Source organism: Octopus sinensis, linkage group LG17, assembly GCF_006345805.1.
Source record: "Octopus sinensis linkage group LG17, ASM634580v1, whole genome shotgun sequence".
In the NCBI taxonomy this organism is placed as follows: Eukaryota; Metazoa; Mollusca; class Cephalopoda; order Octopoda; family Octopodidae; genus Octopus; species Octopus sinensis.
The window spans coordinates 54166234-54186333 of NC_043013.1; the positions used below are offsets into that span (position 1 = coordinate 54166234).

Here is a 20100-nt window from a genome sequence, read left to right on the forward strand (position 1 = left end):
GAAAACATTTTTCGTTTCGTTTTGTCTTTTTTTGTTTTCATTGACAATTTCTCTTTTGTAAATTAGATTTTTGAAGCAGACAAATCGTATAACATTAAGAGCTTCAGGGTAAATAATAACTCTTTTCACTAAATTTATTATTATTGTTGTTGTTGTCATCACATTGAGGGCAGTGTAGAGCAAAATTGGTTGAGAATAGTACACAAAATGCATGAGGCATCCAAGTTTGTCATTTCACGTTCTGAGTTCAAATCTTGCCAAGATTGCATTTACTTTACATTTGTGCAGGGTTGCATCAGAGAACCAACTGGCAGAGGCATTGAAGCATTAGATGAAATGCCTTACTCTCTGCACGAGTTCAAATCCTAGCAAGATCAACTTTTCCTTTCAGGGTCAATAAAATACCAATCCTTCCCTTTTTCCCTTGAATAAACCCATTGTGGTCAGACATTGAGAGAAATGGCTTCTATAGCTCTAAAAATGCTCAAGGCATGCCTTATGTTGCAACATTTCACCCAGACCCCCATGATTCCATTAGGGAGAGCCAAACGTAAGATGATATAGACTCAGGGATGGTCATGTGATTGCAAAATTTATTTTACAACCATGTAATTTTAGGCTCAGTTCCTCTGTGTATTTGGTCTCCATTGCATGTGTTTGTATAGACACATTTATGCAGACATATACTCAACTGCTTATTAGCATGTACTAACTTAGAATAACATGGAAAGAAAAACATACTCCATAAGTATATTGTAGTGATGCAATACAAATGGACACAGGTATTGCTACTCAAAGTCTCACCTCAATGAATTACATACTGAATTAACTGCAATAATAATTTTCAAATTCACAGATTTTTAAGCAATGTGAATGTGAACTATTCCCTCAATACTACTCCCCACTCCAAGCTGGGGTGGGGGATTGTCTTGCAAAGTACTTGGTGACCCTATTGGTGCTGGTGCCACATAAAAAACATCTAGTACACTCTGTAAAGGGGTTGGCATTATGAAGGGCATCCAGATGTAGAAACCATGCCAAAACAGACAATGGAATCCTGTGTATGCCAGCTCTCAGTCAAACTATCTAACCCATACCATCATGGAAAACAGATGTTCAATGACGATGATGATGATGATGATGATGATGATGCATAGCATTAGAATGCATGGTCGGTAACTCCTAGATATCATCTTAAGTGTTATTTTTGCTGAGTGGAGCTGTCCTTAAATTCAATACTGAGGAAGGGAGATAATCAATGTAACATAACTAAATGCACTGGAAATATTGTAAATTTCATGACCCAAAGTGTTATGTTGGACATAGCAGTATGACACTTTGTCATCATTGACCATGCATCTACAAAGAGGCGCCATCATGATCCAAGAAATAAAATTAGAGAGATTATCAATTGATTGCAGTACAATTTATAATAATAATGATGATGATGATTATTTTGGGTACTTTACGAATGGGTTAGTACATATCACCAATGCAGTGATACAAGGCATGAAATCTACTAGGATTTAATTGATATATAATTTTAAATCTGGCATTAATGATTTTAACAGTTATAATGAATCTCCCATGATCCTTCATGGCCTAATGCAAAGTACTCAAGCAGTAGCTTGCAGTGGCTAACATTTCAACCTCCTGATGAGATTGAAATATTTTGAAACCTGAATAGGCTAGAATATTTAGGAAGATAATTATTCCAAAGTAGATGAAGGTTCAATAAGGGACAATGCAAAACCCTAACTAGATGGGTATAAATTCCTATGCTGACATGTTGTGTGTGCATGTTCATACATATATGAATTAAAGGCATACTAAGAAGTCCCAAGTTGTCTAAAGCTGTGTCTATGTATATTTAACAATTTCATGTCCACATGAACATAGAAACACCTTTCCTGCAACAACTCTCTTGGAAGAGGAATTCTCCCTTTAAGACAATGTGTGTGGAAACCAAAATGGACTATGAATGAGGAAGGACTGTAGGACATGTGATTCTGCATTCTTATTCTTCATCAGCTACAGACACATTGTCTTTAAGGGGGATTTCTCTTTTAAGATAGTTACTGTAGCAACTATCTTAACATGTTTGAATGAATGAGAATGTATTAAATATACACAGCTTGTATAATAAACATTTGAATTGTATGTAGTTTACCTCTGGTTTCTGACTGAATGTATGCTCACTTGTACTCCTAGCTCACTCAATGCTCTTTCCAAAGGTAGTACTTCATGACCTCAAGAGAACATTCATTTGTGTGTTCAGTTTTACTCGCATTATCTCACTCTCTCTTTCTCTCCTACACACACTCTTCCTCTTTCTCTCTTGAGTTCATCAAGTATGTTTTGAAAGAAACAAATTATATATTGGTTATATTTGATTTAGAAATAAAAAAATGATTGTATTCATTGTGCTTTAACAGGATTGAACACTTTGGTTTCATTGAGGTTTTACTTGTGTTCACAAACAAGTAAATTACATTAATATACATGCACACACACACACGCACATGTAAATATATGTGTGGGTATGTTAAATCTCTTAGACAATCTCTTCCAGATGTTGCTAAGATTATATAGTATTAGAGATATGCTAAAGCAGTACTACTTAAAACGAGTTCCCACAACCAATAAAGCTTCTCCCTTTTACACATCCTATGTAAATGAGTATTGATTGAGAGTTAGACAAAATATTTTCTTGACAATTTAGCGAACATTGGTAATTACTTGATCAGTTAACTGAGCCATAATAGCAGCAATGTCTTTGACAACTATTGTTGTATTTGTATAGGATATTAATTTCATTGCATCCAAAAACATAATCTTGCTCACCTCACTGTTTACAATGAAATCTTTGCAATGTGTACTAGATATCGATATTCAAATATGATTGATCATTTTTCATTTCCTCCGAATTACTGAAGTCCTTTCCAAAAGAACATTGACTATAAATTTGCAACTAAATAATATATATTTCTACTGATTATTTATTAACTGCAAGAGCAAAGAAATGGAAACCATTATATATATATATATATATATATATATATATATATATAATCATCTGGAGAACAACCTTATAACTTCAAGACTACAGAACTGAAAACCACACACACACAAACACATTCAATATCATCTGGATAAAAACCTTATAGTATGCTTTACAAATCTCCTCCATGTATATTGGCTACCATATGAGTTCATGTAGCAGGAATATATATTTGCTGACAGGTTGGTGTGAACAAAAATTTGGAAGGAACTATGCCATTAAAGACAGATATTACTGAGATATTTAGAACATATTTAGATTAGATGAGCTAAGTTTCCATGATGATCTAATCAAAATATCTGAAAGTATGAATAATTAAACACCCATTTTAGCCAAGGCACCAACAGTTACTAAATCTAAAGGACTTTTAGGCCAACATAAAAAATTTATGGCATGTGGCAGGCTGATTGTATGAATATTTGGATTTCTTTCTAAATATGGGGAGAACAGCTTGCTCCACTATGTAACTGGTATTTATTTTATAGGATGATGATTGGCAAAGTTAAACTCAGACTATAAAAGAATACCATGAAACATGGCAAATGATTGTTGTCTGATGTTCTACCAATTCTGTCGAGCCACGGGCTTCAAAATAACTTTTATGTGAATATTAACATAATATAATCTATTTTCAGCTGAAGCAATGAAGAATATTGATCTTTTAAAATTACTTTCGTTTTAACATTTCATAGATAAAAATGTTTCTCAGAAACATAATTCTTTCAAAGAAATATCTTGATTAAATGAATAATTATAACGAAATTATAATTGATATTGTAATGAAGCTGTACAACAGTTTTAGAAATAAACTTGCCAGACGGAATGGTAGAAATATAAGAATGAATTTTATTTACCCGTTGAAGCTGTTCCTGATTGATACACATAATATTCTTCAAATGTTAATGTATGTATAATAATGTATATATCTATTAAATTTTACTTTTAGGGATTTCCTTAAAAACCATTTCAGAATTCAATAAATGCAGTATATCACATATACATGCAAAATATATTACATATTTTCTGTTAAAGTTTTTTAAATTGTTCAAATTGCATTAAAAATCTGCCAGATTCTTTGAAAATAGATAATTTTTGGTTTGCTTTTTTAATGATTATTTTATGCTATACGCAGTTAGTTGTTGACTTTTTTAAAATCAGATATATCCATTAACGGGTTATTACAGTTGCGGTTATGACATCTATGCTTTATCCAAAAGGTATATGAACATCAAAATATGTTAACTGCAAATCAAACCAACGTCAAAGGCATAGCTTACAGGGGGCTTATCAACTACATTAAAGAAGTTGCATGCAGCCTTTATGTTTGAATAATCTGTGTGTGACTGCAGTATTGAAGCTAAATTATAGATTTGAGGCTGGTAGTTTCTAACAGCTTGTCTGTAGAACTTTGTGTGCATCTCTCATCATGAATCTAAAGCATAAACAGCTATCTTTTATAAAGAGAACTTCACAGGAAACAAATATAATATATTAATCTAATTGAGCTGTGTATGTATCAATAATTTACATAGGCGAAATTTGTATTTCAATTAAATTCCCCTTTAATTATTCAGCTCCGCAATAAAGAAATTTTTTTTTTAATAGCAATGTAAAAGAATGCACAGAAATTAGAAATTTGAAATTACTATTTCATTGAAATGTTATTAATAATATGAAACTGTGATGAAGAAAATATATTTCTGATTGCATTTAAATTTCCAAAGAATTCTCAATTAGGGTTCACTTTCTCTCCATGAAAATAAAACTGTTACTACTGTAGCAATGTTCCACCCCAATCCCACCACACACTCGCCACTCCCCCCTCTCTCTCTCTCTCTCAAAAGTGTACTTATTTACAAAACATTCCCATTGTAATTTTTCTGTAGAAGTAAAAATGCATTACCTGAGTAAGGTTGTCGCTTTTTGCGATGAAGCTGATCTCCAATGCAAGAAATAGATTTACATTTACTCCAAGCACTCCATTCGGATGCCAAGCATCGTGCTCGACATTCGATATGGCAGACTTTTGATAATGACGGCTTTGACTCTTTGCAATTACTTTCTGCTACTGGAACTTGCTTGTTATCATCTGTAAAATACACAAACAGATATAAAGAGTAGTAAAATATATTTTCAATATTCCTCTTCACCTCAGTAGTTCACTCAAATAAGTGTGCAATAATTGTATAATGGTATTAATTTAGTCTAAAACTAAAGAATATTGATGTGGCTGTCACTATTTATTATTTTTCAATAGTTTGTGTGTGTGTGTATATATATATATAATATGCATACATGAGTACACTGACTCAGACACACATCTGTAAGTGATAAGAGTAAGAAAAGGCTCCTTCTGACCAATTAGAATTCATATATTGATCAAGATTTTAATTAAATATTTTAAAAATTTCGTTGTATTTTCCTGAACAGTTTTAATTGTAAACTTTGGAAGAAGAAAAAGATAGAGAACAAATATTGATTTTTCTTCCTCCCACTAAATCAATTAAAATTTGATATACAGGTCAACCAAGTTTGGAGTTACACCTTAAGAATATGTGACTACATAAACCAAACTTAGTCATTTTGTACAGTTGTTCTAAATTATTCTGCCATTCTTGCAGCTTATGATGAAGTAAAAAAACAAAAAAGCTGTTCTTATAGAATTTAGAAGTGGATTATGGATGAAGTTTGCAAGATAGGAATATTTTTTTTTACATTCATTTGTATTTCTTTTCAATTTTTTTTTATGTAATTATAAATTACAATTGATGTAGTATTTGTAAAAGTGAGTTACAGCTAATCTAAATTTAATCAGGAAAATGAAAATAGTTTAAGAAAATCAAACAGAAAAACAAAATGAAAAGCAGGAAAAACAAACAGGTGCTGCAGAAAATTCTAGAAACTGTTTATACTATATTAAAGATAGGTCAGTGATAGTATTAACATCTTGAGTTTTAACATTAGTTGATGGAAGATACATATATAATTGTCAAAATTAACAATTTAAATATTTAAATGCTGGAAAGAAATTTGTTTATGAAATAACATAAAACTTTGAATATACATACATACTTACACAACAATATTTGTGTGTGTGTGAGAATGTGTGTGTGCATGTGTAGATGTTTGTGTGTGTGAGAATGTGTGCGTGCATGTGTAGATGTGTGTGGTGTGTGTATATATAATATCATTTACTATACATAGATTTTATGATCTACTATTAGTTTCCTGCTGTGGAAACAATAATTAAGCATTTTTATGTAACATGCCTTGTATCGCCAAGGAATTCTTCAATTCCAATACACATGGTTAGTCCTATTTTAAAAACAGGATACTGGTCTATTAAAAAAACAAGAAGGAAGTTAATGCAAAAAGTGGAACAAGGAAACAAAATGTGAATGTACACAAACAGAAAAAGGAAGGAAATAAAGCAAAGAGTTGCAACCTTTTATCTATTGAAATAATAATCATGTATAGCTGGTGTAGAATAATTTAATGGGGAAGAGACAACTGCTCAATCTGGAGAGAGTGTTGTCGTCCAGTTCAACAAGAGAAATTTGTCCATATGCCTGCAGTTGGTAAAAATTTTTAACTGGAAGACACTACCCTCTCCAGATTGAACTTCGCAGACTTTTGCCTCCTCTACACCAACTAGATAATTACGATTTTGATGGACAAAGTGGTGGTGCAACTCTTAGTTTTCTTTCCTTTTCTTTATTTTTCTATTTTTGTTCATATGTTGTTTTCTTGTTCCATTTTTCACATCAACCTTCTTTTGGTCCTTATGTTTTCTCTTTGAGCAGTGTCTTGTTTTTCAAATGGGACCAACCATGTTTACTGAGCCTGAAGGATTGCTTGGAGACAGAAGACACTTTATGGAAATCTGTGGAATTATTGTGTTCCCACAGTGTTAAATTATTAGTAGGCCATATTTATATGCTGTGTATATTTGGTGATATTTATCTCTTCCTGGAATTGACAAACTCTGAATATAGGAAGAGTTTTAGGTAGCGATACCTCACATCTTGCTACCTCAGAGTAGGAACCTTTTAAAGACAAGAAGAAAGAAAACTCATTTTTTATGGGCTGTATTTTAGCTACATTTGTTGTGAAATTTTGAACTTAAGAAAGCGTTAAAACATTTTAAATCAATGTTGAAAATGAGTTTCCTAAGGAATTCTCTCCCGTTATATAAATTCGTTTTAAGTTGAAAAATGAAGTGATACAGTTGGAGGAGTAAAATAAAAAGTAAATTTTTTTTGTTACATTCATCAAAAACAGAAGACTGCATTGGTAAGGGTATGTTGTATGAATGGATAAACGCAACCTTACAAAGAAATGCCAATTGCTTAATGTGGTCAGAACCTGTGCGATGGGAGAGATCCAGAAAAATGTAGGGCAAAGTAGTGAAGGTTGATGTTAAACTGATGAGTCTGAATCACGAAAGTGATAATAGTTAATGAAGAAGATTAATTACATGATGAAATTTGATGGTGAAATAAATAAGTAATCTCATTTCTCAGCATTTAGATAAGTATTAAGTGCAATAGCAACATGAAGAAGGAAAGCAGATATAGATTTAAAAGTCAGCCTCTGAAGTATATTTACTAGGAAAGTAAAATGTCACAACAATGTATAAAAGCTGATGATTCATATAAAGACAGCTTTGCTGATATCAAAGTTCGGTATATCAAAAAATAAGTCTACAATAATTGTGATAGGAAGACAATGTAATGTAACAATTGAAATGAAAACTACAGTGAAATGCCACAATTCTGGTAATTGGTATAGAAAATTTTGCAATGATGTCTGTTACTATAGAAGGTTAAAAAAGCAAACATTACATATATAATGGTACTGTAGTGTTACTAATCCGAACAACTATAAATGGAAGTTGAGTTTATTGTGGAGTGCAGGCACAGAATAGTAATACTAATTACATGTATTATGATAGAAGAAAAACTAATTTTAATATAAGTAATGTTAAAAGTTATAATAAGAACTAGTATCACTGGTGACCGTGATATTGTTGAGTAGAGACATAGAGGGAGAATTATGTAGATCTGATCCTCAATAGACATTAATTAAGAAATTACTTTTATTTTTATTTTTTTGGCTTTGGTATAGAACTACGTCAATTATCAGATAAGATGTTTTGTTTTATTCTCCGTCTCTTGCTGAATTCAGACCATTTATTGATTGATTATTGATCTTTTTTTTATATTTCCAATTAGAGTGAATAACCTTCAGCTTTCCACTTGCCAGTTGGTTGGTAGTAATTCTGCAGAAGGATTAGATTGCTGTTTTACACAAGTAACAATTGATGTAATTAGCAAAACAAATAGGCAAGTTATCAATGAGTTTTATCAAGGACAAATGCAAAACGAAAATGTGTTAAATATTCCCAGACTAATCCTTCAACCATAATTCCAATATCAAAAGAAATGTTATGCTGATGATGCCACCCAATTCACTCAGTACAAACGTATTTTCTTCAGATTTCCAGTTACATAATATGAGAAGATTTATAGCAGTTGAACTCTTATTTCAGACATGATTAAAGAACAGCTAAGATCTCATGTTAATTCAATAATAGAGACATGCCCTTTTTCCTGTCTCTTTTTTTTATTTGTCTGTAAGCCTTCACTCTGATCTATGGTTCCATCTCTCTCCAGGTCTCCAGGCTGATGCTTAGAGGTTAGTTTATAAAACTCATAACTCAAACAACATAATGTCAAATTTCTTTAAATAGTATAACCAAGAATTTCATAGATCTATTGAAGTGGCAATGGATCCAGTTAATTCTAAAAAATATGTTTCTTGGTCAGTAAACAATATCCTGTTTCTTTCTTTCTTTCTTTTTGTACATCTGTTTTCTGATGCTTGTAGGGCTTTGATGACAAGTGACTTTGAAGCTGGATTTCGTAGCTGGACTCTTTTCCCATCACTGATACTCATCTGTTTCTTCAGTAAGAGATTTCGATATTTCACAGGTGTTGAAAAGCACTGAACGACCAGCCACAATGCCAATGTTTTTACTCGGGCACAAGCAAAATATCAAAATTTACAAACAGTTGCACACACACACATACACACACACAGAATCAGCTTCATTCAGTTTCTCTCTACTGAGTTCATTCTCATGGCATTGGGCAATAAATGACATTTGCTCGATGTGCAACTAAAGCAGTGATGCTAAAAACATGAAACCATGGAAATGCCAAACAAACTTTCTAACAACATAGTTATGCCGATGTTTAAATTTTATAATCTTGAAATTCTTCCAAAATAGTAGTTATTTCCTGGTGAGAAAAGTAGCAGATAATTTTCTAAATAAAAATTTGTGAAAAATATCTCAAACCCTCGATCAAAATTTCAGTAGCCTTCCCTTCATAAACCATGTGTAAGGTTAGTTTTGCATTTTTACTTAAAAACTTGTATTTGTAATAACGGTGTTTTCAGTCCTGTCACCTATGCATTATGGATTTACTCTTCCAAATATTTTTCATTGGTGGATGTAATTAAATTACTGAAATTTATTAAAAGAATGTAAACTATTTTGCATGTACCTATTTCTTTACTACCCACAAGGGGCTAAACAGGGAGAGGACAAACAAGGACAGACAAACGGATTAAGTCGATTATATCGACCCCAGTGTGTAACTGGTACTTATTTAATCGACCACGAAAGGATGAAAGGCAAAGTCAACCTCGGCAGAATTTGAACTCAGAATGTAGCGGCAGACAAAATACCACTAAGCATTTCGCCCAACGTGCTAACAATTCTGCCAGCTAACCAAAACCACTGATAGTCTCTGGTAATAAACCTTTGAACTAAGTTCCCCACTTCTTGGTATTAACTCTTGGAAAAGAAATTCCTGTCAGACCGTTCCATTGCTGTGTGCACTGACGTGACAACCTTTGATACACATTCCATAAACTCTGATGTACTTCAAATTTTAGTTCTATCACCAGTCTCCCCACTGTCTGTAACTACTGGTCTTTTTGCTGCTATTTCTAACTAATATAATGCACACATTTGTGCTAGCCTCTTTAATGTTCCATTCACAGTCATTATCCACAGATGTGTTAGAGACCTCTCACCAGATAATACTCTACTTTCATTACTTCTAGAAAGCTAAATATACTCTATGATCCAGTCTACTATACCTATTGCCTCTCCTCCACTCGTAATCCATACCACCTCACCCATCACAATATTATTAATCACTTTCCTAAATTCTAAGTCAGCATTACAGACACCTAGCATTTCCTTCTTACCAATGAAACCTATACAAACCCAAGTTAGCCATTAGTCTTATCATCATGGCAAAGCCAACAATTTCATGGGTACTGTCCCTCTTCTTTCAGTTAATTAATGAAAAACAGTGTTAAACATTTTAAATCAATAAATTATTGATGATCCCAGGCAATTACAAGCCAATTAGTCTACTTATTACTGCTTATTTTAGCATTTTATACATTTTCTAATTAAAATCAATGGAATATTACCATGTTCAAAGAAAATTAGTCAAGTGATGGAAATTTGAAACATTTCCTGTATATTCTATTATAACATGCAATGTATGAGTCACACCTAGCCTCACAACTTTGGTAAATTCTATGAAGAGCAATGGATTTTAACTTGAACTGAAAACTATATTTTGTTAGTAAAGTTTATTTGTCAACAGAATGTGACAGTCCTATAAAGGACAATGCCACTGTTGTTTAAGCTTTATAGGGCCACCACATTATGCTGGCTAATAAACTTTACTATCCGGTACTGTTACTGTATATCTCTTGCTGAGAGATTTAAAACAAGTTATATTTTGTTAATTTGAAGTAAACTTGAAATTAAAAAGAAAAGGTGATGGTTACAAATTTTTAATGAAAATTCTATCATAAAACGAAACAGTTACAGTTCAAAATAGTATCAAGTTATAGAGTTAGTTAAATGAAGATGTATTTTTGAACATATGTTAGAATTTGAAATATGAATCAGTGATACTAACATATATTTGATGTGAAACATAAGATTAGAAATGACTCAAAAGCCATTTAATCATCAAGCAATGTAGATAAATCTGACATAATTAGAATCATTGTATGTCACAAGAATTTCAGTATTAAATGAAACCTTGTGGTCATTAAATGTTATGTATGGCCTAGCAGAGCTTTCTCTACATTATTCTGTAATAAAAAAAACTTTCATAGCATTGAGTTCCATATGTTTCGGCAGGTTAAGAATTTCACTTCATAATCACCTGGTTCTAAGTTTAGTCCTATAATGCTGCACCTTGGTTGAATGCCTTTTGTCTTTTATTCCTCTCTCAGGTTGGCTAATAATAAGTGAGGAAAATTTGAGGGGATGGAAACTGCATGGAGGCCAGTTGTGTGGATATAGGAGTGATGGTGGTGTCTAGCTTTCAGTTATGGATTTTACATTAAAAAATAAAATAAAGTAAAACTTAACCATTTCATTAATAGTGATGAAATGATTACCAAATTAAAATAATTACTAGAATTGGTATGATTAACTAAAACCCTTTGAAAGGTTACTGCAGCATGGCTGCATTCCAGTGACTGAAACATGTAAAAAAGGAATAAAATGCATTTGTGTGCATACATGTGCACAGATGTATACACTGTTTTAAAGGTCATTAAATCTGTGAAACTAAAGTCCTCTAGTTCATATAACAGTTAAGTTTTAATAGCACAACTTTTACAATTTCTGTCTATCTTAAAACACATAATCTACGATGCAGTTACATGTACCCATCCATGAACAACTTGATATTCTCTCATATAATAATGATTGATATTATTATTATTAATAGTGATAATAATAAGTTGGCAAGCTGGCAGAATTATTAGCATGCTGGGTGAAATGCTTAGCTGGCATTTCATCTATGTTCTGAGTTCAAATTCCGACAGGGTTGACTTTGCTTTTCATCCTTTTGGGATCGATAAAATAAGTACCAGCTGAGTGCTAGGGTCAATGTGGTCAACTCTCTCCCTCCCCACAAAATCCAGGCCTTGTGCCTATAGCAGAAAAGATTATTATTATTATTATTATATTATTATTATTATATGCCAAGGTCAACTTTGCCTTTCATCCTTTCGAGTTTGATAAAATAGTACCAGTTGAGTGCTGGGGTTGATGCAATTGACTTACACCTCACACAAAATTACTGGCCTTGTGCCAAAATGTGGGACCATTATTACTATTGTTATTATTTGTAATTTAGGTACAAACCAGCAATTTTGAGGGTAGGGATTAATTACTTCTACTCCATTGACTCAGTATTTCACTGGTACTTTATTTATCAGCCTCTACAGGATTAAAGACAAAGTTGATCATAGTGGGATTTCAACTTGAAATATACAGTGCTGTAACTATATACCACAAGGTATTTTGCTTGCTATGCTAATAATTCTCTGACTCCTCTTTCTAAAGAAATGTCTAACTAGTAAACTTTTCTCACCTGAAAGGCTGCTAATTGCATGGATCTGATTCCTTTCCCTAGTGTCATTTTCTCCTTTGCTCTTCCTCCTCTCCAACTTGAACCTTCCACTCTTAAAACTTCATATTAACCAATGACTTTTTCATCTTGCTGTTTATACTCATCATTTCTAATTTAAGCACAAAGCCAGCAATGTTGAGACACAGAGCCATACAATACCATCGGCATGCAGTAATTAACTCATACTTACTTCACCTAACCCCCTCTCACAAGGATAACATATGAATGAAACATCAATTTATGTTTTATCTCTGTGATTTAAACATTGGAAATCGTAGAATGATATTAAAAATACCGTAAATTTATTTTCAAAAGAAAAAATTTGAACTATCAAGCAACAATATCTATTTTGGTGAAATGTGTGTATTCCTAGCAGTGTTGTTTGCTGTATGGTTAGTTTAAATATATACTAGTATTGTAGTATTTTGGTGGTTAGTTATAGCGATGGGTTCTGTGTTACATGGTGAACCTACACCTCTCTATAAGCATTACTAAAAAACAAACAAGCATTGAAACTTTAAGCTATTTCTGTCCACAATTTGGCTTCTACATGATTAAATCTTTGTTTCTGAGTGTGTATTATTGGATTTGAAAACAAATTATGACCAGATTATATCATGATATAGCAAGAACAGAATTATTATAAAGAAAATCACTCACTTTTCAGTCCTTATTTTTGGCAGTTTCCCATTATTCTGCCATTCCAGCCAGCACCATAGCATTCACGTGGAGTGTGCAGTGCTATCTTGAAAAAACTGCCACAATATTTCATAACAGGAGACAGAAAAAATTAGTTTCCTATCATGATCCATGATTATATTATTGAGTGAGTTTAATATATATATATATATATAATATATACACACATACATATAGCATGCGTGTGTGTGTGTGTAGCCATCACTGAGCACAAGCAGACTATATACACCTCTGATTGAATATAAGACAACTAATATAGATGTAACACTGATTGGATTACATTGATACAAATGTCTTATATAGCTTCATGGCTGCATTAAATGTATATCAATGTCGGCCTCATACAATTCAGGTGGCATAAAATGTATATTGCTATATCTTGTATATTGCTATAACTATTTATAGGATTGAATTACATGTATATTAATATCAATGTTACACAACAACATGTTTGAGTTGAATGTAGATGTCCAATCGGTTGAGCTTTTAGAGTGTCAAAGAGATTGTTTTGCTGTTGAAATCCTGCCAAACTCAACTTTGATTTTCTTCCTTTCAGACGTGATAAAGTACAGGGATCACCTTTTATCTTTCTGTAGCTCATTCTTTCTGTTTGTCTCTTCCTCCTCTTCTGGAAAAAACCAGTCTGTAGTCTATTCTGGAAAAGGACAGGTTCTGTGAGAACTAAAAATGCTCAAGACAAAGCCATATTCTAAGATATGTGAGTCTGTCAAATAGTTAAGGACCCATGGTAGGGCATATATTCATATGAAATATACATTGATATACCTTATATAGCTCCATGATTGTGCTAAACTGTGGCTTATATAGCTAAGTGGGCGTGGCATCATTGTTATATAGCTACATGGTTGAGTTAGCATGTATCGTATAGAGCTGCATAGTTGGCTGGTTAAGATGTTTGCTTTTCAGTCAAAAGCTTCTTGATTTGAGCTCACCATATGGTGCTTTGGAAAAGTGTTTTTACTAGCATAGTGTCAGATTGAGTAATGTGGTTGTGAAAACAGTGAAGACGGTCCCTGGAGGAACTTTATCTGTAATTCAAAGACTCAGCTTCTTACCCAGTGACACACAGAGTTTGCCTAAAGATCACATTTAAAGAAACATACCTGAGGGTGTGCAATGGGTATTCAAGGCCCTCAAACACAGCACAATATGTAAAGAGAGTCCTGTGGGCTGGACCAACTGAAATATTCATTCATTGAAATCAGAATGACTATCCATTCATGCAGTATAAGTCCCTATTAAATATTAACAATAACTAAACTGAATATTGGCTATTTAGTCCAGTTATTCATGTTTTGCGTTAATATCACCCATTGTTTTTGGACATATGAATACCAGTAATATATACAGTTTGATTCAATTGGCAATGCATTCCTCTACAGAGTAATCTTCTGTTTCATCAAAAGAAATCAATAGCAGTGATGTTTCTACAAGTGGAACAAAACAAATTGCACGATTCTGAAATATCAAATATATCCGAGTGTGTAAATACCCTACATAAATTGTACAGGCAAAGTTGTTATGCAAAAATTAAACATCCATAATTTCATAGATTCATAAGATGAATTGGAATATAAAACTATTTAGCATGAATAACTACCGAATCTATAATTAACTTTTGTTGTGCTACACACATTTATTGATTTTGAATTGATAAGAATGAGTTGCATTTCAATAATTTCGTTTTACCCAGAAATACAGCTACTCAGTAATTATTTCCTGGTAAAATGTTTACAATAATGGCACTATTAGTTCTTATTAAGTAATTCAATGTCCTTTGATATCATTCAACAGACAGTTCTGGTACAAATATGGAGCAAGTTCCTTCTGGTCAGAGAAGCTCACACAATTTATGATACACGCATGCACACACATACACACGCATGTGTGTGAGTGTTCTTTTTATATTTTGCAAGAAATGGTTTTATTTTATTGAAGAAAGCATTTTGATGTGTGCACGTTCAAATATAATTTTAATCATTATAATAATTCACATAAATTAGCTTGATCACATTGCCTTAAACAAATACAGTGTCAAAGAGTAAAAAATATGTATATTTATAAACACATATTCATAATTTACATGCATATATTTATATACAAATGCACAAATGTTCAAGTGTGTGTGTATACTCTCACACACAAACATGTTCATATGGATGTATTTATAAATATTCATAAGAGTCGTTACCAGGAAAGATATTTTAACTTCCAGTGGTATATTTGGATGTTGTACAGTATAGTGGAAGATCAAAATGAAGGAATGAATAGAACTATATTATTTTCTTTCCTCTCTTCCATGCTGTGTTATAAGTACATTCCATCCAATGTTTATCTCAGAAGAAGTCCATACATGCAGAGACACCTTACTAGATTCCACTGGTTTATGTCTTTAACACTCAATCATATTTTAAACACTTTTGCATTCGCATTTTCATTCAAATAAATGTTGCACATCAAACAAGACACAACTCATTCTTCTCCAGCCTCTTCTTCTCAGATCCTCCTTCATGCTCAACACATGGACCTCATTGCTATTCATTGTCACACATTCAGAATATTCCAAAGAAAACTGTTCTTGAAAGTTGAAACAGGCATAAAAACAAAAATACTTTTCATGAAGAATTAAGGGAAATGTTCCAAATATGGAAATTGTGCTTTGAATGAAAAAAAGCTTAAAAGTTTTAGCTAACAAGAAAGAATACAGAACTTTTACTATTTTCTGAGAAGTGGCTGTGGTAAATATGCTGAAGATGGAAACTGTGAGTACATAAAATATGGAGTAAGAATCAGGTTGGCAGAGAATAAGGATTTCATATGTTGCAGGTGAATAAGAGGAGTAATCATCATCCTTGTTTCATGTTCAATTTTCCACTCTTGTTTGGGCAAGATGGAATTCATTGAAGCAGATTTTCTATGGCTGGATGCTCTTCCAGCTGCTGAGTCTTATCTGCTGTCAAGCAAAGTAATATTTCCCAATGGCCTGACATGATTTTCATGAAAGACTGGAAATGAACAACACTTGTATGATGGTGATGTTTCTTTAGAATCAGCATATGAGGCCAAGACAAGGACACACACACATGATGGGCTTCTTTCAGTTTCCATCTTACCAAATTTACACATGATTTTCGCTGGCCCAGAGCTATAGTAGATAGCAGACATTTGCCCAAGGTGCTGTGCAGTGGGACTGAACTGAAGACTACATGACTGGGAGGCAAACCTCAAATCCACACAGCCACATCTGTGCCTTTAAGTGCAATGGAATTCTATCAACTGACTGAAAGCCCACCTCCACAAGAAATTGTTGACTGTTCTGTTACTTAGGTGACATAATTAGCGATGAAGGTGGATATTGAAGAAGTGTAGAAGACATTATCAGTACAGGCTAGAAGGTCAGGGAGTTATAACTTTCCCTGATGACAAAGTGTTTCTCTCTGTGGGTGAAGAGACGATTGTAAAGATGGGGATGAATGGACTGCAATGTTGCATGGTAGTGCAAAATGGCCGTTGGATATGTAGGATGAATGAAGGTTGCAAAGGGGCTCTGTTGGATGTGCAATGTTAGCTTGCATGAAATGTGCTAAGAAAACACTGGGTACAGGAAGAATCAGAAAAAAAGACTCCACTGGTATGCACGTATGAGGCCTATGATGGATGAGAGCTGGAAGAAGTATTAAGCAACACAGGTGTTAGGAACCGGTGAAACCAAGTAATCTGAGGATGTTGAACCTCATGAAGAAGATGAGAAACCTGAGAAGGTGGTCTGAAACTGTAGTGGGAAAATGAACTTAATATAATGACTGTAAATTCACGATGCAGTGTAGGCCGGCCACTTCTATGGTATAAGGACGAATTCAAAGATAATTTGGAACACCTGAATATTAGGAGAGAAAACATTGAAAAATTTGTGAGAGAGTTCTTTATCCAGCTCCAAGATTTCAAAACTCAAAGGGTAATTCATCAAGACCAGTTATGTAAAAACAGGAAGATAAACCAACAGAACAACTGTCTTCCTTCAAACTGCCAGTGTCCACATTGTAATTCATCATCCTAATTACATGCTGGTTTAATAAGTGATGCTCATAAATATATTAATTATGGTGGCCTTGTGAATTACATGGGGAGTCATCAGGTGAAGTGAATGAATTGTAAATATTGGTGAATAGTAGTAAGAACGATGTGAGTGTGGTGCTGGTTTTCTGTTGAGTAGTATTACTCCAGAGGTCTTCTGAATGAACCCTATTTTGACTGTTTGTATTTTTTATCATAACTTTCAGTCATTACACAATGTTTGTGACCCTTGGTGAAGATAGGCACAAAAACAGAATTGAAGATAGTGAGCCTGGCATTTTTGCCAACCTCCCCTTTTCTGAAGATCGAATGCCAGAGCTGGCACCAGAGCTGCACCAGAACCAGCAATTCTAGCATCCATTTCAGACCCAATGAGTTGGAGTTTTATGTGAGGAATATGATAATTAGGTTTGGTCAACATAGCAAGGAGATTGGAAACTACATTTTTGGATTTCTTTTCTTTTTGGGTTCTTTTTGCAGTTTTGAAAGCTGGTTAGGCATTAATTGGTTGGAGAGAGGAGTAGGGTTTAAGTGGCTCTTCTATGTAGATGTGAGGTTATATGGTGTCAGCGTGGGTGTAATTTTTAGTTTTTTATTTACTGCTGGTTCAACTGTTGGTATGTAGTTCTATTGGCCATCATTTCAAATGTTATGGGAATGCTGGTGGAAATAGGAGCAAGTTGTTGACCTCTTTGGAATCTGTTGTCTGTTGAGGAATGGTTGGATGTTTTGAGAATTAATTTATAAGTCATAATCGTTTAGCAGTGACAATAATAGATGGAATCAAGGTGATGACTAACAAAATGAATGCGAATGAAAACAGGAAATAAATGAAATAGAGTGAACAAATATAATGGAGTGATGAAGAATAAAAAAGATAATTTTAAAACTATGAAAGAAAAGATCATAGAAATAGGGAATAAAATGTAGGAAACAGAAGATGAATATATGTAAAAATACAGAAATATAAACAAATGCTGTTAATAATAATAATAATAATAATAATTTTTGTATGTCTTGGTATGAAAGATGGGCTACAGCAAATATTCTGATCCATACCACCGACTTGCTTGTTAGTTGCTTGACATTAACTAATTCAGCCTTCGTGGCTGACAATATGTGCATCTCTGATCACAAGCAGAAGTAAGTGGGGGGAGCACTAAAACACGTAAGATACTGTCTGTGTAATCTCAAATTTATTATTTTCTTATGTTTTCTTAAACATTCTCTGTAACAATACCTCGTGTAAAACCAAATATATGGCACCCTAGGCATAACACCAACAGGAACTTCTAATTTGTTGTCCCTTGAGGTCTTTGGGTGAGACTCGGAGCCAACTTGTATAAATACAAAGCAAAAGTCAAACATGTAATAATAATTTCAGGCAGTGTTTCTCATGGCTTCTGATCTTAACTTATTGGAAGTGTTATCATGTACATTGTTTTGTCTTGGTATAAAAGATGGGCTACAGCAAATATTCTGCTCAATACCAGATTTGCTTGTCAGTTGTTTGGCCTTAATCAGTTGAGCATGTCCCTTTGTGGCTGATGATATGTACATTTCTGATCATGAGCAGAAGCAGTGGGAGGGGGAGCATCATAGCCATGTGTTGAGACGAATTCTTTGGGGTTTGGATAATTCACCTCTGGAAACATGGGTGTTTCATTCAACATCCTTAAACAACCCTCATTCGGGGACCTTTTGAGCAGGTTGAAGAAAATTCTAACTGGGTCCCACCAGCAAGGTTATGCGCTGTTAATCTTGATATGAGATCACCATGTCGTGCCCATATGGTTGTGATGCATGTGCCTGGTGTACCCTTATCAGATGGGTAGTCATGATGGGTATACTGGGCTTCGTATATCTGTACCCCAGTGTCACTTTGATAGCATGCACTGCTCTCTCACTCAATAATAATGATTTCAAATTTTTGTTACAAGGGCAGCTTGGGGGAGGGGCTTGTCAATTACATCAACCCTAGTACATAACTGGTACTTATTGAATCCACCCCAAAAGGATTGAAGGCAAAGTCAACCTCAGCAGAATTTGAAATCAGAATATAGTGGCAGACGAAATACCACTAAGCATTTCGCTTGGTGTGCTAACAATTCTGCCAGCTCACTGCCTTAAATAATAATGATAATAATAATAATAATAATAATAATAATATCGAATTTTTGCACAAAGCCAGCTGTTTCAGGTGAAAGGGGAAAGGGATAAGTTGCTTACATCGACCCCAGTTTCCAGTTGGTACTTAATTTATCAACCCCCAAAAGGATGAAAGGCGAAGTCAGCCTCAGCAGAATTTCTACTCAGAACATAAGGGCAGACTAAGTGCCACTAAGCATTTTGCTTGTCATGCTAACAATTCTACCAACTCACTACCTTATGTCAATGATAACAATAACCTTAATAATAATTATAACAATAACAATAATAATAATAATAATAATAATAATGATTATAATTATGATTAGGCCGACCAAAGCCTTGTGAGTGGATTTGGTAGACGGAAACTGAAAGAAGCCTGTCGTATATATGTATATGTATATATATATATATATGTGTGTGTGTGTGTGTGTGTGTGTGTGTGTGTATCTGTGTTTGTCCCCCTAGCATTGCTTGACAACCGATGCAAGTGTATTTACGTCCCCGTCACTTAGCGGTTCGGCAAAAGAGACCGATAGAATAAGTACTGGACTTACAAAGAATAAGTCCCAG

At 33.7% G+C, this 20100-nt stretch overlaps 1 protein-coding gene across 13 annotated transcripts in view; it reads right to left on the minus strand.

Moving 5' to 3' along the window:
* The window catches only part of LOC115220760 (thrombospondin type-1 domain-containing protein 7A), a 1292425-nt gene that overhangs the window by 202940 nt on the left and 1069385 nt on the right, over window positions 1-20100 (minus strand). For all 13 annotated transcript variants that reach the window (XR_005002721.1, XM_036510587.1, XM_036510592.1 and 10 more), the window contains one exon: window positions 4965-5150. Coding sequence is in view for 12 of the 13 variants with exons in the window: in XM_036510587.1 (XP_036366480.1) it covers window positions 4965-5150 (186 nt within the window). In the remaining variant the exon portion in view is untranslated. The remainder of the gene's footprint in view (window positions 1-4964; window positions 5151-20100) is intronic.